General features: G+C 49.5%; 1 protein-coding gene and 1 long non-coding RNA gene across 2 annotated transcripts in view; one reads left to right on the top strand and one right to left on the bottom strand.

Annotated features, from left to right (window-relative positions):
• JPH3 (junctophilin 3) overlaps window positions 1-26,213 on the bottom strand; it is a 165,882-nt gene that overhangs the window by 12,444 nt on the left and 127,225 nt on the right. Inside the window, exon 5 of the mRNA XM_075939927.1 lies at window positions 8,695-9,614. Coding sequence (XP_075796042.1) covers window positions 8,695-9,614 — 920 coding nt within the window. The remainder of the gene's footprint in view (window positions 1-8,694; window positions 9,615-26,213) is intronic.
• LOC142831044 (uncharacterized) lies at window positions 321-8,739 on the top strand. Its single transcript, XR_012906633.1, has 4 exons — window positions 321-404; window positions 4,289-4,444; window positions 4,632-4,762; window positions 8,611-8,739. It is a non-coding gene; the product is annotated as an uncharacterized LOC142831044 (long non-coding RNA).

Below are 26,213 nucleotides of genomic sequence, written 5' to 3' on the forward strand. Positions count from 1 at the left end.
TAAACACACACTCCAGCCCCAATTCTGAGAGCACGGGGCTGCCATAAAGTTACCATTCCCTGATCTGGCCCTTGGGCTGAAACGTTTGCCCACCCCTGAATCAGACAGATGTGCCAGGGATGACTATGAGAGCCCTTCATCCTGCCTCAGTGTGTGGGGATGGACTAGGCGCCCCCTTGAGGTCCCTCCCAGACTTATGTTGCTGTGCCTCTACAACGTCACTGCTTGTTGTGTGTAGTCACTGTGACATAGTATCCACGGGCCATAAAGGGAGGTGATAGGCAAGCATGGCCCCATCCTGGCTCAGCCCCAAACAAGGGCCGACACAGCCACGTGGCTAAAAGCTGTGTGGTGTAGACAGAGCCTTAAACACCAGTTAGAAAGAGTCTTTGTTGGCACAAGAGGTGGGTGCTTGTTCATTGCAGCGGCAACAGCAAGTTGCTATTTTTATCGGTTGGTTCATATTCTTTGGGACGGGAGGTGACTACGTTTTCAGACGCAAATTCTCCATCCCAAAGTGCAATCCCTTTAAAATATTTTGAAAACCCCTGAAAGAGCCGAGAAAGGAACATTTGTCACCTACGTAGGTTGGGAGGTTCTATTTCTGGGGAGAGCTGCTGGATTCCATCCGCCCCTCTTCCTTCCCCCCTTAAGCATTGACTCATATCACCTTCGTCTCTCAGGTATCCTCCCCCTGGCTCAATACCTGGCCAAGCAGCCTCCACTGGCGCCTGCATCACTTCCAATGTGATGCCTCAACTGAGAGGTGCTAATTACAGGCTGGCTGGCTCCCTTTCACAGGAAGAAAAGGAAAGAAAGAAAGAACGAAAGAAAGGAAGAAAGAAGCTGCCCACTGGAATTTATTTTTCTTTTTGTTTATAATACCCTGCTAGTACAGGCAGTCCCCAGGTTACGTACAAGATAGGGACTGTAGGTTTGTTCTTAAGTTGAATTTGTATGTAAGTCGGAACTGGTACATATTGTAGGGGAAACTCTAGCCAAACATTTCTCCAGAGCTCAGTTTTATTCTCCCACACCTCACTTCCCTCAGTCCTTTATTCTCAAGCTGAGGTGTCTGCTGAGAAAAGCTGCTCTGCGTCTCCCTGGTCTGCTGGAGGGAGTGGGGGGGGGGGCGCTAGCTTCGCATCTCCCTGGTCTGCTGGGGGGAAGCAGCTAGTGTGGGGTTGCCTCACCCCGTTTGTAAGTAGGGATCCGATGTAAGTCGGATCCATGTAACCCGGGGACTGCCTGTAGTAGAAGTTGAACAGGGACATTTCTGCGGTCCTTAATCAAATACAACTTTCGCAACCTTCACTGAACATCTGGCTCCACTGAGGCCCATGATAGTTGTCCTTGAGTAGTTTGAAATAGGACAGGATTTTAGCACATAACTGAGAATACCAAACCTGTATCTGACAATGTGTGGAGGCGGGGGAAAATGTGTTCAAGGTGAACACAGATTTTTGGTAGCGCAGGGTGTACCCAAAAGTGGACAGGGCTTTAATAACTAACATCTGTGAAAGGAGAATGACAAAGGCCCAAGTACTGGTCCTGTTGAAATCAACAAGTGGTTTGTCATAGATTCCAGTGAGACCAGAATGTGTCCCGCTACGTGCTTCATCATCTAAATGTGATCACACCTGCTACCTTAGAAAAGTCAAATGAATGAAGCGGTTTGGTATAGCTCTGAATTCTTGCCTGAACAAGGACCCACCAGCTCATCATCTTGCCTAGGAGATGCAGTTGCTTGGCCCATTTGTAACTCAAGTTACGTGTTTATTCTCCTCTTCCTCAAAATGGGATGAATTTTGCACTGATGAGTAAAAGGCAGTTGGCATTGTAAAGACTCTCTTCCCTATAACACCCCAAAAGTGACTTCTCTTTTTCAAAGAGTGGCCTAGTGGATACAGAAATCTAAGGACCACACAGGACAGATTTCTGCATCATACAGTTGGTTCCCTCCCCAACCTCACAATATAGCTGCCAGTAGTTGCCCGTCCATTTCCCTATTCCTCTGCTGCCTGTTGATGTGAGTTTGTTCTGGGTGTGCAGGATCACACACTCAGAACAATCAAGAGAATTTTAAAAAAAACCCTTTTTTTAAATGTTTCATATAACTTGAGTTCAGGCTTGAGCACCCCGAAGACTGGCATCCCCTGACTATCCCTGGAAAAACAACAAGGCATCCCATGGCACCGTAGAGATTACCAAAAAATACATAGAGAACATTCTTCTACAAAGGAATTTCACTACCTACAGAGAGGCTGCAGAGCTGGAATTCATTTGCAAATTTGGTAGAGATGTAGCCGTGTTAGTCTGGGGTAGCTGAAGCAAAATGCAGGACAATGTAGCACTTTAAAGACTAACAAGATGGTTTATTAGATGATGAGCTTTCGTGGGCCAGACCCACTTCCTCTGAGGAAGTGGGTCTGGCCCACGAAAGCTCATCATCTAATAAACCATCTTGTTAGTCTTTAAAGTGCTACATTGTCCTGCATTTGCAAATTTGACACTGTGACCTTGGGCTTGAATAGGGACATTAACTGGTTAATGCAATACAAAGCCATTTTCCCCTGCCTTTAATATTTGCATTTCCACATCAAAAGCTATGAATGGGACACATCTAGCCTACTTACTTAGCTTAATTAACACAGCTCCTACAATTGGCAGGTAAATGCCTTTTTGCTGTTATTTATCTCTTGGATTCTGTTATTTCCACTTCAACTCATTTGATGAAGTGGATTTTACCCACAAAAGCTCATGATTATATATATTTGTTCATTTCTAAGATGCCAACAGGACTACTAGCTGTTTCTAAAGTTACATACTAACGGTGACCCCTCTGAGACATTTTAGCCACAGAAAGTACATGCCAAGGCCGTGCCTGTTTCCCAAATTCCTGCCAGTGTTGTTCGGCTCTGGCCTGGAGGGATCACCACTCAGGGAAGGTGCAGCCTCCACAGTACTTCAACTCTTATCACAAGGAGTGGGACTAGAGCCAGGCATGGGAACTGGGAACGGTACGGAACCCACCCTGATCACTTCACATGGGGCAACCTAGAGCTATTGGATGGTCATGACTCGTGGCCATTACAGAGCGGGACTGGATTTGGACCGGCCACCCATAGGAGAGAGGCTGTTGCAACGCCATGTGGCACCTCCCTAAATCGGGACTCTGGTCCGGCAACACAGATGTTCCTGGATGAGAGAGCCCCGGGGCAGGAGGCCCAGCAGCTTAGTGCCCCACACATGGTGACAGCAGGGCAAGGCCGGGACATGGCAGCCCAGCAGGGGAAACCCATCCACGGCTGGGGCAGCAAGGCTGTGACTGCGGCAACCCAGCTAAGGCTGGGGCAGGCCAGCAGCTTGACGGGATCTGTGCGCAGGCCCAACAGCAGAGCTGGTGCTGCTATGGCAACCCAGCTGGGACCAGGTCAGGCCAGCCATGGCCCCATGTTGCCCAGCAATGGGTCTGGAACCACAGGAGCAGGACCAGGGCTAAGTGCTGCGTAGCTGAGGGGCCCTTCCTTGGTCCAGCAAATCCCTCATCCGGGACTGCTCAAGTCCCAAGGGTGCCTGACCAGGGAGGTCCAACCTGTAGGACCTGATAGTCTGGTCTCATTAGAGGCTTGTGTGGTGCTGGTTTATGGTAGATTATTTTTAAAACAGGTTGTTGTGAACATAAGAACATAAGAACAGCTGAACTGGGTCAGACCAAAGGTCCATCTAGCCCAGTAGCCTGTCTGCCGACAGTGGCCCCAGAGGGGGGGGGGGGACTGAAGACAATGATCAATTTGTTTTGTGCCATCCATCTCCAGCCTCTGACAAACAGAGGCCAGGGACACCATTCCTACCCCTTGGCTAGTAGCCTTTTATGGACCTAACCCCCATGAATTTATCTAGCTTCTCTTTAAACTCTCTTATAGTTCTAGCCTTCACAGCCTCCTCTGGCAAGGAGTTCCACAGGTTGACTATGCGCTGTGTGAAGAAGAACTTTTGCTTATTAGTTGTGCAAGGGTGATTCTCAGGGATGCTCCGGGAAGGTCAAAAATAGCCCTGCCCAGCAATGTTCCCACTAATCTTTTCCATCCAGATTTTTTCCAACCATGTGCAGAATAATTTTTTTTAATGTGCACTGAGGCAACCCGAGTAGAAACAAACACCTAGCACTGCTAATCAGCTAGGTGGCATCAGAAGTGATCCTGAGCGGCCGCACAAGCACCCAGCTAACAGCATCCTTTTCTTCCTTTCTCGGAGCCGTCTTTGAGAGGAGAAATGTCTTTTTCAGCAAACAGGTTTGCAAACGGCAGCGCTGGGAAGGGCAGGAAAGTGGGGCCACTGGGCAAGCTGACAGCTGTGTGGGAGCCTGCAGACTTCTGCAGGAGCACAATCTCTCCATCGGGAGGCGCTGCATCGGGGCTCTCTGCCTGCTGGAAATAGGAAGGTATGTCTAAAACTGGCATTTTAGGGGATTCTCTGGAAAGGTTGGATAGACTTAAGCCTGCTTTGGAAAACTGGATGCCTGTCTGGGAAATCCACGGCTGCAATACTTTGCACAGGTTTGGGGTTTCCACTCATGAACCCTATCGTTCTGATGGCACAGAACTAAAAGGTGCTATGTCTCTTTCCAGGCTCTGATACTGATTCACTGTACGATCTCGGACAAGGGGCTTAACTGCTCTGTGCCTTGGTTTTCTCATCTGTAAAATGGAGCTTATCCTACGTGGCTACCTCTAGTCATAGTGAGACGAAACTCATTAAGGTGGGTGAAGTGTTTGGTGGTCCTTGAAGAGGTTACATGCATGCCACATGTTACATGCATGCCACACAATCTTCTTATGCTGGGGGTGGGTGATGTTTTGTGTCCTAGATACAGGGGAGTTGACAGGATTGCTGGGCCCCTCAGCAACGTGGGGGCCCCCAGCTCCCAGAAGGGGTGGGGCGTTGGTGGAAGGGCTCCCCCTCTCCGCTGGCCCTCAGAGCCATCCAGAGCGCAAGACACGGGCCTGTGAGCCATGTGGCGCTCTCACAGCGATTCTAAAGGACCTGAGCTTCCAGCCACTGCTGCTACAAGTTCCGGGCCCTTTACAATCACTGGGCCCCGAGTCAATCACCTCCCCCAGATCAGCAAGCCTGCCTAGGTATACTCATTCGACAAAGCTCTTTCTCCCTTCCTCCCTGTTAATGCAACAAAACTCCTTCTAGAACAAAGAGTCTCCAGCAACATGGGCTATTTACATCCGCATATCCTCTCTCCTTCTGTCTTTCGTTAACTTCAACCCAAACCTTCGCCATCTGTTCCACGCTTGGTTAGGAATGTGAGAAAACCAAGCATGCTGCTTCACAGCTATTGCGCTGCAAAGGACGACGTGCATTCTAATGGCTTGTGTGTGCGTCCTTCCATGCAGGCTGGGCCTGCTTGCTAGTCCGTGAGGTCTGTCTTGTCGTCAGGTTTCTTTAGCTCTGAAGCCAGGATCTGAATGCTGGCTCCCGGTGTGTATCGAAGTCTCCAGCAGGGAGGTTGGGTTCGGTGCCTGCAAACTGCAGAAACTTGTCTAACTCTGGGAGAGTATCTGATGCACTGAGTTTGTGTGCCCAAGTGAGATCACTTGCTAGGCTAGGGCCAACCCCACTAGAAAGGCTGGATTTCTCCTTTAGTTCTTGTGAGGTCACCCTGGGTATTACAGGTAACAGACATGTGGCTTAGCCCAAGCTCCTGCCAACACTTACGGTCAGACAAAAAACCTACAAGCTCCCAGGCTGTGTCTAGACTATACCTCACTGTCGATAGAGCGATGAAGATTATGCACCTCGAAATTGCTAATGAAGCAGGGATTTAAATATCCCGCGCTTCATTAGCATAAACATGGCTGCCACTTTTTTTTTTAAATGGAGATTTTTTGAAAAAAACCCAGCCATCTAGATGAGGAGCTGTCAAAAATAAACCCTTTTCGACAGATCCTGTAAACCTCATTTCTTAAGGAATACAGGATCTGTCGAAAAAGGGTTTATTTTCGACAGATTCGACAGCTCCGTTTCGAAAAAAAGCAGCAGCCATGTTTATGCTAATGAAGCTCGGGATATTTAAATCCCTCCTTCATTAGCAATTTCGACGTGCTTGATTTGCATCCCTCTGTTGACAAGAGGGATGCAGTCTAGACGTACCCCAGTGACTTCCACAGGCTTTGTGGATATTTACTGCTAGTTAGCTCTCACAGATTATGTCTACACTGCAGCACTATTTCAGGATACTGGAGGTGTCCCAAAATAGCTATTCCGTGTCCTCTGAGCACGCCCATTATTTCAAAATCTAACAGGCTCGCTATCCCAACGTCCTTGTAAGCCTCGTTCCATGAGGAGTAAAGGACGTTTCAGAATAGCGATTTATTTTGAATGGCTCAAATTGCGTCTCTTATTTCGAGCTGTGGGTGCAGTGTAGATGCACCCCCATAGGGATCCCAAAGCTTATCAATAATACTTATAGACTTATAGACTCATAGACTTTAAGGTCAGAAGGGACCATTATGATCATCTAGTCTGACCCCCTGCACAGTGCAGGCCACAGAATCTCACCCACCCCTCCTAAAATAATCCTCTCACCTATATCTCAGATACTGAAGCCTTCAAATACTTTGAAGATCCCAAGAGGCAGAGAATCCTCCAGCTGTGATCTGTACCCCATGCTACAGAGGAAGGCGAAAAACCTCCAGGGCCTCTGCCAATCTACCCTGGAGGAAAATTCCTTCCCGACCCCAAATATGGCGATCAGCTAAACCCTGAGCATGTGGGCAAGACTCACCAGCCAGACACCCAGAAAGTTCTCTGTAGTAACTCCTATCATCCCTCCATTGACCTATACTTCTCGCTTCTCTAGCATTAATCTGCTTGTGCAAACAGAACCCAGTTATCTGAACATCTTTGGGAGGGAGGTAAAGATTATTATCGCTCCCCAGCAGTGAAAGGAACTTAAATGTCTTACCGGTGCTGTCCTATCACAACCCAGGTCCCAGCCAGCTCTCTGTTGGCCTTTGCTGCAGCTCAGCCAGTTCTTGACGGAGCTGCACCCCAGGGTGCACCCCACCACCTTACTTCCACCTCTGTCATTCCCATTTGATAGACAGACCCAAGGAACGCAAGTGACTCCTCCTGTCACCCTAAAAATCTGGGTCCCAGGCTGGGTTGGAATTCAGGAATTCCTGCCTCTCAGCCCAATGCTCACGCTAATAACCAACAGCACCCTTCTTACAGTTTCGTACACTATGGGTCAAACCCTGTACCAGGCTCACACTGGGGAGAACAGCTGAATAACTGGGATGCTGACGGACCATAAAGTAATAACCCTACTTGACACGGTGATAGCGCCTTCCATCCAAACATCTTACGAGTATGTTGCAGCCATGAATGAGGTGTGATAGCCCCTCTTTCGTGATGCAGGTTAAGCTTCTGCTTCCCCTGTGGAGCAAAAGGTGGGATGTGGCCCCTTTGTTAAGGATTCATTCCATCCAGTCCAGAAATGCAGCCACCTCTGGGGTGCAACACAATCGCTATTAACCGGGTCAGATCAACACGTCAGTACAGGAAGGGATCTGTGCTTCCGCCAAGTGCGAGTACCAGCGGGACAATTAGGGAGGCAGAAGGTGGACTTACGTCTAGGGCCACCAGGGTTTAATAATATGTCTTCCCTCAGAAGTGCGCTGGGAACGCTGATGATCACAAGCGTTCTGGTCCTCGCCTGCCTCATCTAAGACATGGCACTTCCCCGGCACTGCACTGAGGCACTGGGTACGGTACAGAGCTGGAAGGAAAAACGTCACCCATGCCGTGTCCTGCACCTATAACTTCTCCTAACACGCCACAGACGCCTTTAACTTGCAGGGAAAGTGTTCCCAGTTGCGTCACCGCTACAAAATGGGGCATGGCTCGCCGGATGCAAGTCCTGATGAAAAGAGCTGGGGGGGTCAGAGTGGATCACAAATTAAATATGAGTCAGCAATGCGATGCAGTAGTGAAAAAGGCTGCTATCGTGCTAGGTATATTAATAGGTGGTATTGGTATCCCATGTCGGCAACGGTAACTCCCCTTCTATTCCTAAAGCTCCTGCTCAGCAGGGCCGACGGACACTGTGGGACTCAGGCAAAGGTGTGGGGGGACCCCAGCTCCATGCCCCTGGAAGTGGACCTGCCAGCAAAATAAGCTCTTGCAAGCTGCAAAACCCACCTTTCATTGTACAGGTTGGACCTCCCTGGTCTGGCACCCTCAGGACCTGACTGGTTCCAGATGAGGCATTTTTCTGGACCAGGGAAGTCATGTCTGGCCCCGTTGCTGTGAGCCTGCCACCCCCGCACTGCTCCCCTCACAGGCTTCCCAAATCCCACTCCCCCTGCCCTGCAGCCCAGCTGGGTCACGTGTGCTCCCCGCCCCACACCCTCACCAGCATGCCGGGATTCCCTGATCCATTGGCGGACCAGAGAGTTCTGGTTTAGAGAGCTGCAGCCTGTACTCGATCCCTTGTGTGGAGTGAAAGGGGGAGAAGTCAAGGTACTAAAGGGGGTTGGTTGGGGTGGGGGTCAGTTTTTCTCATGGTGTGAATTTTCTTCCACATCTTTGTAGCACGGCAGTGGCCCTGAATCAGCTCCAGTTCGCCTGGGCATCCGATTTCTCAGTCACCTTCACGACCCACGTTTGTCTACTTACCGTACTGGATTTGAGCTCGTCCCCATTTTCCTCTTCCGACTCTAGTGCAACAGGTAAGGATTTCTGTGGCGGGGAGAAGGTTAAGTCCCACCTTAATAGCCGGGGTTCAGCTTTGTCCCCGAACCTCAGATTCTCCAGTTTCTGCACTGTGGGCTCAGCAGAGGAGGCTGGCCTGAAATTCTCTTTGTTCTGGGACTTAGACCTCAGTCTCTGAACCCCAAATCCCCGGTCTTCCCCACGGTGGTCCTCAGCCAGGCTCCTGCAGGGGCCTGCTTTACTATAATGTCTTTTTTGGGTGTGAATCTCTTGCATATAAGAATCCATCCTCAGGAGGGGTTTCATTTCCATCTCGTAATTGCTTAGCTTCTCCTCCTCCAGCTCGAGCAGCCGGGTGCTCCCTGAGCTGTGGTTGTGGGACCGGTGGTGTGAAGTCCAAGACACCGTGGCCGGGAGCTCTGTCCACCTCTCTCTTTGCTTGTGGTTGGAGGCTGCATGTTTGTGCCTTCCGCTCCGGCCTCTGTAATCTTCGGGGAGGGAGGCAGGCCCCAAGTGTCCGCTGCGCTGGGTTCCGCTTCTGACGCCACATGGCCCACCGGCTTTGTCTTCGCTCCAGCTGTTGGGCCTCAAGTAGTCCCCGCCACGTCCCTCCAGCAACATCTGGATCTCCCCACCCCTCTCTTCGTCCACCGAGATCTGTCTGGAGAAATGGGCGCTCTTGGTCCTGCAGGTGGGGCCCAGTGGCGGGGTGGAGGAGGGGCTGGCGGGGAAGCTTTGCAGGGGGCTGTCATCGGGCGTGAGGTCCGAAGGGGTGGTGCCTTTCCTGTAGAACTCCGGGCTCTCTTGCTGGAGCGGGCTTTCCGTGGAGAGGACCTCGATGTCGTCACTTGAGTTCTGACGCTTCGGCCTCTGGCATTCGAGCCCTTTTAAATGAGAAGAGAAAGAGAGAGAGAAACCGGGTTACTGCTATTCTGGGAGCGCATCACAGGTCAGGACACAGAACCGGACTGCAAGTACCGGAGACCAGAGCCGTCCAGCGAAGCCCCAGGTCAGGACCATGACAACAACCTTCCCCCTGCTCCGAGAACAGAGGCTACTGGTTCCACACCATGCCGGACACTACACGCAGCCTCTGCGGTGCTGCACCGCATGACAAGTGGGAACCTGGTAGAGCAGGGATGGTGCAAATGGGATAAAGTGGCACCCCGTGTGTTCTGCAAGGGCTTGCCTGGTGTGAAGTACGGGGGTGCTGGCTGGGACACCAGCTGATCGGCTAGGCCTGCCGAAACACCTTCTGCCTGGCCTGCTCGCGGCAGACGGGCGTTCTGACAGCACCGATGTTCCCATCTTCCCTTTGAGGCCCTGGCGGCACCTGGCCCATTATGAATTAAGCCTCACAGCCCTGCGTGGGGAAGGGGAGTTCTACCTGGCCAGAGAGACCACAAGTCTCTTTAAGGAGCCCATTGCAAAGCTGAGGCTGGATCCAAGATCTCCCTGTGCTCAAGCCCCATGGTTTGTGCATTTCATCCACAGCACGTGCATAAACTCTCCTTTCTCTTCCCGGCTGCTGCACATCCAGCAGCGGGACTGAAACCCCCAGGCAAGTGGGCTACCCGTCTGACAACACCTTGAGTCTTTGCCTGGGACAGGTCAGGTGAGAGAGGTGCTTGAATCGAAACCCCAGACCCAAGCAGTCAGGAGCTTTGGGAACGTTGGCAGACGGATCCGAACTCGACAGCCGTCCCCTGCCACCTTGCGCCGTGCGAGCAGCAGGGCAGGAGTCCGAGCTGAACTTGACTCTGACGATGGACTAAAGTTGCAGGCTCCTTAGGGCCAAATGTTGGGCTCCTGACTGAAGCAAGACTCGCATTGAGAGCAACTGGGTCCCAGGAATTGGCCCAAAAGGATCAGAGGATATTACATTCTTATAGGCCAAGTGGTATCATGATTAGCATCCTGGGCTTTCAAAGCAATGCAGGCTGCTTAGGAGACTGGAACCTCACGAGGGCAAAATGCCTCCACATTCCAGGAGAATCCCACAGAGTCTCTCTTCTTGGTGAATCTAGTTTCAATTACACTGTTTAACGGGAGTCCTAATGCAGCCCTCTGGCACCCAGACAGTGCACCCTGCAGAGAACTTTTCTGCACAGCACAGGGCACTGTCTGAGCCTGCAGGGGTTGCACGCATCCTCATTGGCCAATCAGCATTGAAATTCCCTCCACGCCAAATTGTCAAGCCCTGCTGTTTTGCTGATGGGAGGCTGTGGTGGCTTTGATGTCAGAGGTCAACTCTTTTTTGGCCAGTTATATTAAACGTACTTTGTACTTACATCTAAGGGGCTCAAAGCGCTTCATAAATTAGTGAAGCCTCATAACTCCGCTGAAGTGCCCGGGTTTTATTATCCCCGCAGAAAAGGGAAATTGAGGCACAGAGATTAAGTGACTTGGCCAAGGTCATGCTGTGAGTCAGTGGCAGAACCAAGAATAGAACCCAGCCGGCCTGCCTCCCCGTCGCTTGCCCTACCAATGTAATTTTGCTGCCTCTGTTGTTTACAGACACACTTGCACTCTGATTGCTCTCAGAGAACCCAACACAATCGCGCTGGACTAGGGATGTAAGTGACTAGTCGACTAGTCCCTCAACTAGTTGCTTCCCTCCCCATGCTGCCTCTATCAGAGGCAGCAAGGGGGGAGCAGGAGCTGGTGCTGGGGGGCTCTGCGGGGAGCAGGGAAGGCAGGGTGGTAGCAGGGACCGGACGTGAGCCAGGAATCTGCTGATTCCCAGCTCATGCCCAGTGCCAGACCCTGCGGCTCTGCTTTTTAAATGTATTAAGAGTCTGTCAGTTCTTAATATATTTTAAAGGCTAAAGCACAGCCAGAGGGACCCAGTGCAAGCCAGGACAGCTGATTCCCAGCTCGCGTTGGGTCCTTCCTCCTGCGCTTTAGCCTTTTAAATGTATTAAGAACCAACAGGCTCTTAATACATTTAAAAGTCAGAGCCACAGCGAGCCAGGAGCTAACCCAGCTGCAGCTCCACTGCTTATCGACTAATCGCTAGTCGATGGAAAATCCATCAACTAGTCAATTAGTTGATTAAACTAAATTTAACATCCCTACGCTGGACTGCAAGAATGAAAATGTGACTTTGCCATGCTTGGGCTATGCTGGTGACTGAATGTTCTCATTAAGGATGGTGGGAAAACAAGATAAATTTCACAAGTCAGACTAATTACTAGGCTATGAAAGCAGCATTTTTATTAATCCCTTTAATACCACTGAGTCCAACGAGGCAGGGAAAGCCAAAGGTTCTTAAGTCTTGTTTTATACACCAAAGGCATATTTGTTCCCAGCTAACGCCATGCTAAGTTACGTGAAAGATTTGATAAATATACGAACTGCCTTACGCCCCTCAAATGCACCTAATTGAAATTGCTATGGCTAGACGAGAAATGAGTCTCAGAAAGGAAGAACTCATTTTTTCTTGCCAGGGTTTAAAAATAAACGCTATGAAATGCCTACTTTAATCTCTGCCTGATGCTGCTGGATAATTTGCTTTATCTTGTTCCTCAAGCACTCGAGAGAGACTCTGGCTCAAGAAGGCAAGTCGGGAAAGAAATTACAGTGAAGAAATAGCAGAGGTCTGTTTGCTGTCTCTGAAGCAGCATGGGACCACAAGGTATCCCCAGATCCAAGCAGGATCCCTGAAAGATGTCTCCTAGCAGAGGTCACTTCCACAGCAGACTCTAGGCCGGGCTATGTCTACACTGGTGGCTCCTTGCACAAGAACTTGTGCAAGGCGTCCTACGCAAGAACACGTCCACACTGCCATGCGTGAGATGTGCTTTTGCGCAAGAGCGCCCATGGCAGTGTGGATGCGCGGCAGGGATTCTTGCGCAATAAAACTCTATAGCTAAAATAGCTTTCTTGCACAAGAGAGCGTCCACACTTGTGCTTCTTGCACAAAAGCTACGCTCTTTTCTTACAAGTGGAAGCTGTCTTGGCAAGAGCTCTTGCACAAGAGAACTTACACTTGTAAGAAAAGAGCGTAGCTCTTGCGCAAGCTGCCGTCTCTTACCACGCCATACTGTACATCTTCTTGCGCAGGAGTGGGTGGGCAGTGTAGATGCACTGCAGATTATTGCGCAAGAACAGGTGTTCTTGCGCAAGAAGCCGCAAGTGTAGACATAGCCTAGTAGCCAGGTTCCTGGGAATAAGAACCTGAGCCTTTAAATCCGATGCAGTGACGTTCACATTTCATTGTCATTTTGCCTTAATAAAAAGTTTAAAAAACAATGAGACATGCAAGTGGGAGTTCACCCTAACCAAAGGAAGGCACTCTGATTTTGTAGCCGAGACTTGGCCAAAGCATCAAGTGGTCCCATACACAACTCAAAGCAAACAGTCTGTGAGTCCATAGTTCCTATTTTAACACAGGTCTGGATTCACAGCACACCCAGATCTAAATCTTGATTTCTTTGCTTAGATTTTTTTAAACAGATATTGCAATTGCTCCTAGTCCTGATCTACACTAGGGAGTTATTTTGAAATAACTCCCCCCCCCCCCCTTAGGAGCAATTGTCTCAAGTTACAGTAGGAGAGGTCTAGGTTGGATATTAGGAAAAACTAGGAGGGTGGTGAAGCACTGGGATGGGTTCCCTAGGGAGGGGGTGGAATCTCCATCTCTACAGGTTTTTAAGTCTCGGCTTGACAAAGCCCCGGCGGGGTTGGTCCTGCCTTGGGCAGGGGGCTGGACTGGATGACCTTCTGAGGTCTCTTCCAGCTCTATGATTCTATTTCAAAATAGCAAGCAGAGCGTTTGTAATCACCACGCAGATTTGAACCTGAGACCCCTGGAACTTAGCATCGGAACCTCTACAGCTTGAACTATAAAGCCAGCTGCTTCTCAGTTTATGCTGTAGAGCTCCTTTGTTCTTCTCTCACGCTGTATGTGGTCTAAGTGCCACTACTTAGGACAATGAACCACACTAGGGCTATGTCTACACTGACAGGTTCTTGCGAAAGAACATCTAGTGCAAGACAAGAACCCTTGTGCAAGAACACATCCACACTGCCATGTGCTTTTGTGCAAGAGCATCCATGGCAGTGTGTACGCTCTCTTGTGCAAGAAAGCTCTGATGGCCATTTTAGCCATAGGGCTTTCTTGCACAAGAAGCCCCTGCTGGATGTCCACACTGCCCTCTTGCACAAGAGAGCTCACACTTGTTAGAAAAGAGCATAGCTCTTGCGCAAGAAGCCCTCTCTTACCACACTTTACTGTAACTCTTCTTGCGCAAGAGCGGGTGGGCAGTGTGGATGCTCTGTGGAAGAACAGCCATTCTTGCGCAAGATCCCGCCAGTGTAAACATAGCCTAGGGGTGCGCCTACACCTTAGGGCTTAACTCGAAATAAGCAATGCAAATTGAGCTACGTCAATTGCGTAGCTTATTTCGAAATAGCTTATTTTGAAATAGGGAGCGTCTACACAGCACTCATTTCGAAATAGAGCCCTCTTCCTCTGACTTCTCTCGCTCCTCGTACATAGGGGCTGTGTCTACACTGGGCCACTTATTCCGGAAAATCAGCCGCTTTTCCGGAATAAGCTGCGAGCTGTCTACACTGGCCCTTGAATTTCCGGAAAAGCAACGATGCTCTACTGTACAAAATCAGCCGCTATTCCAGAAAAACTATTCTGCTCCCGCTCGGGCATAAGTCCTTATTCCGGAACACTGTTCCGGAAAAGGGCCAGTGTAGACAGCCCAGTAGTCTTTTCCGGAAAAAAGCCCCGATTGCGAAAATGGCGACCGGGGCTCTTTTCCGGAAAAGCGCGTCTACATTGGCCACAGACGCTTTTCCGGAAAAAGGGCTTTTCTGGAAAAGCAGCCTGCCAATGTAGACGCTCCTTTTCTGGAAAAACTGAAAACGGAATAGTATTCCGTTTTAAGCAGTTCCAGAAATTCATGCCAGTGTAGACACAGCCGAGGGTTACAGGAGTTGGAGTAAGAAGTCCTCCAGCTTGACAGTATTTTGACACTATTTAGAAATAATTGCCTGCTATGTAGACGAGGACTAAGTTATTTTGGAATAGCGCTAGTTATTTCAAAACAGTGTTGCAGTGTAGATGTACCGTAGGTGTGGGGTTATATGGCCATTCCACCAAGCCTGTTTTTTCAAAATAACAGGCTGGTTGTTTTGAAATCTGTACACCTGCTTTCCTTGGGGAATAACGCTTATTTCAAAATAGTTCTTTCGGGAGTTAGTACTTCAAAGTTAGTTATTTCGAAATATTTCCTAGAGTAAACGTCCCCTAGAGGTCTCAACTGTGACTAGTGCTTGGTGCGGTACCAACACACAATCAGAGACCATCCCTACCTCATAGAGCTTGTGATCCCAACAGACAAGACAAAGGAAGGATCATTAGTTGGGCTGCTAAAAAAAATGTCTGTTGAAATCAATTTTCACTGATAACCTGGGTTTTCAATTCAATGCTTCCTTTCGTGAAGAGTCTATTTGCCACAGAAAATTGTTTTCTGTTGAAAAATACTGGCTGAAAACAACTATTTCAGCTGAAAATGAGAGCAGAAGTGCCTCATGGTTTGCCATTTGCTCTATTTGTCATTGTTCTGCGGGCTAGGATCTCCCGCTAGACTACATCTTCCATAATGGACCAGGAACAGGGATTCAATAGTTTCCTTTGGTGAAGGGGGGGGACCATGGTGCATTATGGGAGATATAACCCAGCTGGGGATTCCAGCCCTCAGAAGGGAATGGGGACAAGAAGGCTGAATTACAATTCCCATTCCCTGAAATAGTTTGGTTTAAAGAATTTTCGTTGAAAGCAGCCAACTCCCATTTGACAGATGGGAAAACTGAGGCACCAACCGATTTAAATGGCCACACAAGAAAGCCATGCCAGAACCAAGAACTGGCTCCAGGTCTCATGAGTCCTAGTCCAAGATATTATCCTGCCTTCTTACTCTCGGTCTCATGAGAATTTGCTTGAGTTAAAACTGAGTGGGGAACGGAGGGTTGGCCCCTTATGCAGTGAGAGTGAGGAGGTCTCATATAAGGATCTCTTCAGATTGCTGTTAGGAACATCGGCACTGTCAGACTGGATGAGACCTAAGGTCCATCTACTTCAGGATCCGGTTTCAGAGGTGGGCCAACACCAGATGCTTCAGAAGGTATCAAAACCCTGCAGTAGCAGATAGGTCTCATCCTGGTCTCTCTCAGTTAGACATTGGTTTAAGCCCTGAAGAAGGAGATTTACTATTCCTCCCAGAATTTTTGTTTATTAAGTATTCTGACTCTGGATATTCCTCTTATCTGTATTAATGTCCAGTCCCTTTTTGAATCTCGCTAAGTTCTTGGCCTCAACAATTTGCTGTTCAGTGACAAAGTATTTCCTTGTATTGGTTTTGCATTCGCCATTTTTTAATTTAGTTGCATCTCCCTTTGTCAGCCTCCAAAGGGTGCAGCTGCCAAGGAGAGTCAGCCTGGGCATCGCACCAAGTTGCATTTAACAGGGGTGCATCTACAGCATTGAAACGTGGGTTTCCTTCACATCAAGGACACAGGCCAGTCTGGGTGTGTGGAATGAGCTTTGCCCCTAAGCCCTTTTCTCGCCCTGACTACACCCTAAAGTCCCCTCCCCCATTAAGGTAGTTCTTGAACATCCTTTTCTAGAGAAAACTTAACACAAGAGGCAAGAGTTCCAAAAGAGCCCAGAATCCAGCAGCTCAGTGAGGCGATGTCTACACGGGCGGGATTTTTTGGCAGAAGATATGTAAATCACACGCTCATTTGCATATCGGCCACCGATCCTTTCTGCGGAAGAGGTTTTGCCGATAAAAAGCCCCGTGTAGATGGGGCCATTTGTCAGAAAAAACCCTTTTTCGCAAAATCCCTTATTCCTCAAGAAATGAGGTCTACAGGATCTTGCGAAAAAGGGTTTTTTTCCGACAAATGGTCCCGTCTACACGGGGCTTTTTAACGGCAAAACCTCTTCCGAAAAAAGGATCAGCAGAAGATATGCAAATGAGTGCACGATTTGCATATCCTCTGAAGGGGGGGGGAAGGAAGGGGAGTGATAGTGCAGACATAACCTGGGGGATGGGATTCCCCAGTGTTCTCAAAGGGGAGTGAGGGAACAGGGAATGCCTCGATGTTCGATGGGTGGGGAGTGTTGGAAATGCGAATTCCCCCATTTTTCTCAGTGAGAGCTGCTGAGTGCTAAACACCTTTCAAGGCCAGGTGATTGGCGTGGCAGAGAGAAGTAATCTTGGGCGTAAACCATGTTCTCCATATTGCACTCCAAGCCGCCTGGTTATCTGCACCTTTTGTGGGAGGGTGAGGTGGACTTGAAATTTCTTTGTGTAGTCTGAGGCCCATTCAGAAATCCATGCCTGCTGTATTGGGGTAAATGGTGACTTTTACCTGTTACCAGAGGCCCTCTGCTGGAAGCCTCGTGGCCTTGCATCACCCTGCCCTGAGACAGAGTAGTGGAAAAGTCCTCCAAGCAGCCCAGAATGGCTACAGAGAAGCAACCAATTGGATGGGCTGCTGAAGCAACCAATTAGGGGCCAGAAGAGCCATATAAAAGTCAAGCAGCAGAGGAGTGAGTGCAGTTCCTGTCTGGAGCTTAAAGTGGAAGGACTAGGTGCCTGGCTGAATGAGCAGTAGGGCTGTATGCAGGTCAGCATGAGCAGGCTGAGCTTGGGGAACTGAGCCTGGAACCTGGCCCCCAGGAGAAGGCACTGAGATGGCTTAGCTGGTCTGGTGGCAGACTGGGGCCAGGGAGGACAGCTGAAAGGACTCCTGCTGCAGGAACTGAGATGAGCGTGGATTGGGCTGTCGAAGAAGGCAGGATCTCTGGGAAAATGCCTTAGAGCTATGTTAGAACTGCCTTTCCAGGGCCATGGAAAGAACCAAGACCGTATACCCTGGATGGGGGCACACTGAAAGCAGCACAGCCGGAAGGCTGAGTCCCTGAAGACTGGCTCAAAAGGGCTGTGATCACTAGCACTATCAGCCAGGGAAGGGGCATTTGCGAGATGCAGGTGGGGACCTCGTTACATGCCCGTATATGACTTACTGGATGTTGTATGTGATACGACAGCAGCCAGAGAGATCTTTGTGCCAAATATTGACTCAGCAATCTCATCCTGCTGACTCCTTCCTATGGAGCAGAACCCTGTTACTACCGCAGATCTCTGGCTAGAATAAAGCACTGCCAATCACAAGGGCTACTTACATCCGCATATCCACTCCCTTGCGTTGGCTTCACCCTGAACTTTCACTCTCTGCTTCAGACTCCGCTATGAGGCTATGTCTACACTGGTGGCTTCTTGCACAAGAACATCTTGTGCAAGGGTTCTTGTGCAAGAAGTCTTGCACAACAAAACTGCCATGTGCGAGATGTGCTTTTGCACAAGAGCACCCATGGCAGTATGGACACTCTCTTGCACAAGAAAGCGCTCGTGGCCATTTTAGCCATAGGGCTTTCTTGCGCAAGAGCAAGAAACCCCTGCCAAATGTCCACACTGCCCTCTTGCGCGAGAGCTCCTGAGCAAGAGGGCTTCCACCTGTTAAAAAAGAGCATAGCTCTTGCGCAAGACGCCCTCTCTTACCATGCCGTACTGTAAATCTTCTTGTGCAAGAGCCAGTGGGCAGTGTGGACACTTTCCAGAAGAATGGCTATTCTTGTGCAATAACCCGCCAGCGTAGACATAGCCTGAATGTGAGAGAACCCAAATGTACTCTGGCATCTCCAAATCTGGAGCCCAGTCCTGGACATTTTTACTCTGGGGATAGTGCTATTGACTCCATTGGCCTTATTCGTGCGAGAAAGGCTTTGCCAGGTTAGGTGATGGCCAGAGGAGAAAGGAAGCGGGTGCGCTGTGGCGCGCAGCTCCGGCAAGAGCTGGCAGGGACCCAAGTTGCGACTGGACAGTACCTGTAAGAAATGTAAGTTCCTTTCACCCCCTGGTAATGGCCTTAAAGGATGGCACACCCATGAAAAAATGACGCCAGACATGCTTATGAAGCAACCCGTCTTATAAGAGCTCCTTAAAATACCTTTTACTGTATTGAGTATAATTCTGCTGCTCCTTTTTTAGCTCATTTAAGCCACTGTTCTTTCTCAGTCCCTTGATGAATGGTTTAAGACAGGTCTCATTTCTCCACATGATATTTAGCCCTTACGCAATATACAGCATGCCAGACAGATGCACTTTGAGTCAATATTAACCCACCACCCGGGGAAAAAGCATTCAGTTCTCTGAAATACAGGCGTTGCCTTTAAAAGGAACTTGACAGCAGCACAGGGCAATCTTGCCTGCTCGCAGCCTCCAAGAATCTTCAACGATTATGACAAGCTAAAATTAGCATGGTAGCATGTGGTATTCCTGGAAGAACCACAGCGAAATTGCAAAAGAGAACACACCGCATTCATGTCTGGATTTCAACATGCTAGCCGAGCTGAAATGGCTGTTGTTGATACCCAAAGCCATGGAGCAAAGCTCTGAAACGTACCAGGGACACTTTGGCTGTGTCTAGACTGGCAAGTTTTTCCGCAAAATCATCTGCTTTTGCGGAAAAACTTGCCAGCTGTCTACACTGGCCGCTTGAATTTCTGCAAAAGCACTGACGAGCTCATGTAAGATTGTCAGGGCTTTTGCGGGAATACTATGCTGCTCCCATTTGGGCAAAAGTATTTTTCCGAAAGACTTTTGCGCAAAAGGGCCAGTGTAGACAGCAGAGATTTCTTTTCCACAAAAAATTCAAGAGCTTCCCCCAGACCCAACAGTTTCCTCCTTTTGGCCTCAATCAAGCCCCTCACCCGTGCTCACACGCTCCCCTCTCGTGGCAACTGCCCCGTTCTCGGCTCTGGGTTTTGAATGACCCGGAGGAGGCTGCTGATCATCCCCCTGTGTGTCATTCACTGTGTCCCCCCTCTGCATTGACTCTCCCCAGTGGCTCCCCCTTCCTCCCCCCGTGTCTTGCTCAGGTTTGTTGCCCTCACTCTGTGCTTCCCCCCCCCCCCCCAATTTGTCTGCTCTTGTGACTCATCGAGTTGCCCCTGCCCGGCCTCTCCCGGCCCTGCTCTGCTTCACCCACAAGCATCTTGGCACCTTCTTACCATGCCCTAAAACGTTGGATACCCTCCCCCAATGGCTCCGTCCAAACCCCTTCCCAGACCCACATCCCCTGTGAGGGCGGCAGCTACGCAGGGGACTAAGTGATGTCATTTCCAGCACCTTGATTTCTCTCCCCTCCCCCTTCTCCTGTGTGTGTCACACACCTGTTGCACTCAGAGTGGCCTGTGAGCTCTCCGGGGCAGGGCCCACATTCTCCTCTGTGCCTAGGCAGAACTCTTCACTTCAAGGGCCTGATCTTCTTGCATGCTAGCTCTCCTCCACAACCTATACAGCACCCCCATGAGACAACAGCAGCCTGCCAGTCTTCCAGCCACTCACCAGCTGGGCACCTTTGCTGCAATTCCCCCTCAACCAACTGCTACAGCCTGCCCCCACATTACACCCCTATGCTGTGACCCCACATTGCTAGAGGTGCCTGAAAAAAAGCATGGTATGGCTCCGATGTTGGTTTTATTGATAGTGGTTTTGGACTCTTAAGAGGCAATAGAGAGAAAATATAGAAAGAGAAAAATCAGACACGGTTAACCTGTGGAACTCCTTGCCAGAGGATGTTGTGAAGGCCAGGACTTTAACAGAGTTCAAAAATAACTAGATACATTCATGGAGGTCAGGTCCATCAATGGCTATGAGCCAGGATGGGTAGGGGTGGTGTCCCTAGCCTCTGTTCTCTAGAAGTTGGGAATGGCTGCAAGGAGATGGAACACTTGATATTTCCCTGTTCTGTTCACTCCCTTTGGGGCATCTGGCATTGGCCACTGTCGGAAGACAGGACACTGGGCTAGACGGACCTTTGGTCCGACCCAGTGTGGCTGGTCTTATGCTAGGCCAGCTGTAGAAAGGGAGGGAAGTCTTTGAAAGATACTTTTTATACAAAACAAAATATAATATCACGTTTCTGTAGCATCTTTCACCCTATAGGATCCCAAATTGAGGGGTCACTACGTCACTGGAATGCAGCCACCTCTGAGGTAGAACGTGGCAGCTGTTTCGTGGTGCTGTTAAGGAACAGATTACACAAACATCTGGAGACCACAGGCGGCGTAGAATGCCAGGTCCCTCTGGAAGTGCAGGGGGACTCTGAGGGAGGCAGACTGTAATGTAAGTTAGGAGGCGGCCAGGGCATTGCCTGCTTTCACAAAAAGGCCAGTGGGCTTTTTAAGGGACCTTCTATTGTACTTCCTCCCCAGTTTTATGGGGCTCTAGCACATCTCCTGCAGCACCTGGCTTTCTCCGGAGGACTCTCATCCAATGCCTGACCTTGCTCCGCTTGTGCATGCTGAGAAGTTCATACCCTGAGGTTACAGGGCTGCAGACAGGAGAGGTAGCCAGACAGAGAATCACACTCCTGGCTTTTATCTGCCTGAACTGTTCAGCAGGCACGTCCAGGTTTCATGCCCCATCTTGGTTTGGGGGAGTTGTTTCTGAATGCGTTCTAAGTGGAAATGCACATGCACACGCACAACCCACCCAGACACCAACAGCAGACACACACACCCCAGCACGAATCCAACCCTGCTGAGAAACTAATAAAAAATGGATTGCCTCAAAAGTCTTTTTCCAAGAGGCAATGAGAAAAAGGAAATGTCTCGTGGCAATAGGAGATGAAGATACTGACTATCTCAGGGTTGAAAAAAGCCCGCTGGGAGTGGGAAGACCTGTTAAAAAGCTCAACTCTCTGATATCCAAATTGCAATTCGGAGAGGAAGTGATAACCCGGAGGGCTATTTCAGTCAGATCCACATTTATCTGCAAAACCAACATGGTCCTTGTACTGAGTTTTCTTGCTTATGTTTGAAATGGTTCTGACTAGCAAAGGGAAATACACCAGGCATGAGTGGGTATGTGCCTGGCCTGTAACCCCAGCACGTAGGACTGGAACGGACCTCCTAGGTCCGCCAATCCTGGCCCTGCGATCTCAGACACCCCCTCCTATAATCCCACTCACAGAAACATTAAGCTCCATCTTAAAACTAGTTTGGCTGTTTGCCCCCACTTCTGTTGGAAGGATGTTCCAGAACCTCACTCCTCTGGATCCAGAACCTCATAGACTCATAGACTTCTAGGTCAGAAGGGACCATTATGATCATCTTACTCCTGGACTAAAACCAAACTCATTTTGATTTAGGACAGTTGAGATTTAGAGCCGGCTTTCCAACCCCACCTCCCACACTCAGGGGCATTCATATCTGAGCTCATCCCAGACATAGAATCATAGAATCACAGGACTGGAAGGGACCTCGAGAGGTCATCGAGTCCAGCCCACCGCCCTCAAGGCAGGACCAAGCTCCACCTACACAATCCCTGACAGATGTCTATCTAACCTGTTCTTAAATATCTCCAGAAAGGGAGATTCCACCACCTCCCTTGGCAATTTATTCCAATATTTGACAACCCTGACAGTTAGGAATTTTTTCCTAATGTCTAATCTAAACCTCCCCTGCTGCACTTTAAGCCCATTACTCCTTGTCCTGTCCTCAGAAACCAAGAGGAACAAATTTTCTCCTTCCTCCTTGTGACACCCTTTTAGATATTTGAAAACCCTCAAGGCAGGACCACATGCAGACTGGCACCCATAATTAAGGTCTTGGGGGCTATTTCATGCTCCTCTTTTGCCATTTGGAAGTGCAGGGTAATGTACAGATTGGATACATGGAGATGGGACCTGATGTAAAGGATGCTGGTCTGACCTCTTGTAAACCTGGGGTCGCGGGGGAGGTTCATGGACAGCTAGAGGGGGAAATGGTCAGAATGGTTCAGACAGACACAGGCGCTGTCAGAACCAAGAACAAACGATCTAACGCCTGCTGTCCTTAGGTGAAGCGCAAACGCAGAATGCCAGCCCCATCCTACAAATGGGCCAAGCGCTGCTCAGCAAATCTGGTGGACGAACCATTTCCGGTGGGAGGGGGGAAGGGTTGTTTTGTGGCCACGCGGAAAGAGAGCTGTCGAACTGCAAAGGCGGCGACAGCGAGGGGGCTCTCAGAGGAGCCCTCTTGGGGGCGGGGGAGGGATTCTCACACCTCGAGGGTCAGATCCCCTGAACTGCCGCATCCCCTCTGTGCCATTCTGGTGGCCCAAAAGGGGCCAGAAAGTGTCCGCATAACTCCAGCCGGGAAGTCCCTCCCCCAGCGTAGCTGGGTCCAATGCCAGCTTTTCTGAGGTTCCTGGTTAAGGCCTTAGTTGGATGGCCAAGTCACTGTGGGGAAACTGAGGCAGGGGTGCTGCTGGGCTTGGGAAGGAGGCAGAGGAAGGACGTGGCTTGAGTGCACTGTACGTCAGCAATTCCCAGCTAGCAGATGGCTCCCAGGGGCTAAGGCCAGCTAGCATATGTTACAGCTGGCCCTCTGGGCCATGGGAGGCATAGAACAGCCCAAAGTTTAGGGAGCTTCAACTGGCCCCCTTGTGGTCTCCTTTCCTCTGTGCTGTCTCCAGTGGAAACTAGGCAAAGCCGACCGTCACCCCTACCCCTCCAACGCCCGCTGAATACTCCGTGCTGCCCAAGAGTACAGGAGACGTGGTACACACGTTCCCAGGTTCTTTTCACCCCCTTCTTTTCCCAGTTCCAGACTAATCTACTCGGATGCGACACTCCAATAGTCTCCCTGCTGGTACCCCCAAGCCAACCCAGGTATCTCCCTGGAATATGGGAGTCGCACACAGTGGCAGGGTAAGGCCAGAGACTTTTTTTTTAATTGCACGGTAGAGATTTATGAAGTTTTCAATCTACATTCTTGTTGTATAACCCCTGGGGTCTGGAAACAACCTGAACCTCCTGGACAGGTGAATGAAGAAAGGAAGATGGAGCACAAAGTGGGACTATTTAACACAGGGGTGAGGAACCTTATCTAGCCCCTGACTTGCCTGGATCCAGCCCTGAAGACTTGGGGCTCTCCCCTAGCACTGGGGAGCCCACACTGATGCGCCTGCCCCCTCGCCATCCCCGTGAGACTGGAGCGTACAAAATCTACTAGCCTAGGCCCCCCAACGCGCTGGTGTACAAGGGGAATGTGGAGAATGTTTTTCTCCTTCTCCGTCAGGGGCCGCCTCAGAGAGCAGTTTGGGGGTTTTTTGGTTTTGTTTTTTCTTCTCACTCGTGTACGGTCCCTGACTGACTTGTCTGTGGGTCAGCGTCCCCCGACCCAAAAAAGTTTCCATGCCGCTAGTTTAACAGTAGGTGCCTGGAGCTCTCTCTGTATTTCTCTCGATCCTGTATGGGGTACTGAGTGAAAACGATGACAGAGTTTTTAAATCCTCCATTCGAATTCAGGAGAGAATTACATCCCCGTCTAACAGATGGCCAGCCCCTCTGAGGTCAGTCAGCCCTGTGCAATTAGCCCTGCCCTGCTACACCTGCCAGGGTGGGACTTTGGAGGATGCCCAGCAGTGGCTAGCTGGCTAAAGAGAGGAGCAGATGGTTGTAAGGAGTTAGTGGAGAGCACAAGTCAGGCAGAGAGAGGACTCTGGGTAGGACCCCGAGAGTGGCTCGGGGAGGATGAAAACGGAAGGGTGTAAGCTGCGTTCAAAGTGGAGTGTTTGAATTAGAGAAGAGAAGACAGTCCCCTGGGGAAGAGAGGCTGGGCCTTGCTGGAGACTGGGGCAAAGAGTTTGTGTTTTCTTTTTGGAATTGGGTATCCTGGAAGGGGTGGACTTTTGTTAAGGCCTTAGTGGATGTCCAAGTCACTGTGGGGAAACTGAGGCAGGGATGCTCCAGGGCCAACCTAGGCATGGGGGAAAAATGACTCTGGAGGTGGTGACTCTGTTGCACCCTGCCAAATAGGGTGGCTATGGTTAATACAGCAAATCCCCAACTTACAAACAGGTGGTGTTCCAAAAATTTGTTTGTAAGTCAGTTGTTTGGAACTCTGAATGCATTTTTCCATTGAAACAGCATTATTAATGGTAGTCATGTTCCCAAGCTAGCCAACAAAAACCTATCATGTAGCTGAGATGTACCCTAAATTTTAGAGAGTTTGTCTGTCTGTTTGATCAACGGAAAGAACTAGGACCACCAAATTCAGTATACAGGTTTCTCTTATTACTTAAAGCAACGTACAGGTTTGATTGTGCCAGGAAAACGGGATGTGCCTGGAATAGGATCGTTCTCCGAAAACCAAAAAGAAAAGAAAGTGGATTACCAGATCAAGAACTGGTCTCAAAATGGACATAACTGAGTGAATGCTGAAAGAGACTGAACCAAGATGAGCCAGAAAAATAGGATGAACCTGGAATAAGTTTGCTTCTCAGTAACCCTTACAGAAGAGAGATTAAATGGAGAAATGTGGAGCAGTGCTCTGTTTCAGCCCAGCTAAATCAATCCTTAAGGTTTGAAAGCTAGAAGAAAATGTTATTGGAAACCCAATTGACTATAGCCTTCTTTTATTAAACCATAACAAATGATAAGTGTTTATAGGGAAGAAGAAAAAAGACAGGTGATGGAGTTCCCATTTTAAAAAATTTACTTAAAAAAGGAAAAACTTTAACATCCCTTTTTTTAAAAGAAACCTAAAATAAAAATTAACGTCATAAAAATAACACCGTCTTTGAAAAATACAATAATTTACAATAAAGCATGCACATTTTCCTTTTATTAAAAAACAAAACCAAAAACTTGAGTTAAGGACCCAAGCAACGCTGGGTAAATCTGCTAGTACTGTATGTTTGCAATCAAAAATAGTAGAAATAGTTTTTATTCAATCTTGAATGTTGGTGCTTGAGAAAAGGCCGGTTTAATTAGAGGAGGATGAGGAGGCAGGTAGAGATTGTGAAGGGGACTTCTGGGCATCCCCTGGCTGACACCTCCGCCCATGGGCTCTGTACTGGCCCCCACTTCTCCCCTCCCACCTCCAGGCTGCACCTAAGCCCCACTCACCAGGATGGGGTGAGCAGTGTGACCGTGGGCTGGAGGAGCACGGACTCAGGAAGAGCCAGGGGCAGCCGTGCAGCCAGTGTCTGGAGAGAAGCGCTAGTTTCCCCTTCAAAACCGGAAGGGAAGTTCTCCGGAGTCCTCCAGTCAGCCCTTACACCACTCGCTGCAACCTGCGCCTCTTGCCTGCTCCTCCGAGGCTGCAGGTGAGCTCGTTTGTTTGTGCACATGTACGTACGGCGGCTGTTTGTAACTCGGGGAGTGCCTGTACCTCTACAAAAGGGACACAGCTAATCGGATCACTCAAAAACACAAAACAAGTTGCGATCAGATTCCCCCTGGCAGCTTTTGTGGGTTTGCAGCCACATTGGCCTGCTTGTAAAAAAATCTCCCTTATTGCTGTGTGTAGGGTTGCCAGATGGTTTCAACAAAAATACTGGACACACTTGACATTACATCTCAATCTACATTACATCTCATTTAGAAAATACCAGACATTTATA

This window comes from Pelodiscus sinensis, chromosome 12 (genome assembly GCF_049634645.1).
Source record: "Pelodiscus sinensis isolate JC-2024 chromosome 12, ASM4963464v1, whole genome shotgun sequence".
In the NCBI taxonomy this organism is placed as follows: Eukaryota; Metazoa; Chordata; order Testudines; family Trionychidae; genus Pelodiscus; species Pelodiscus sinensis.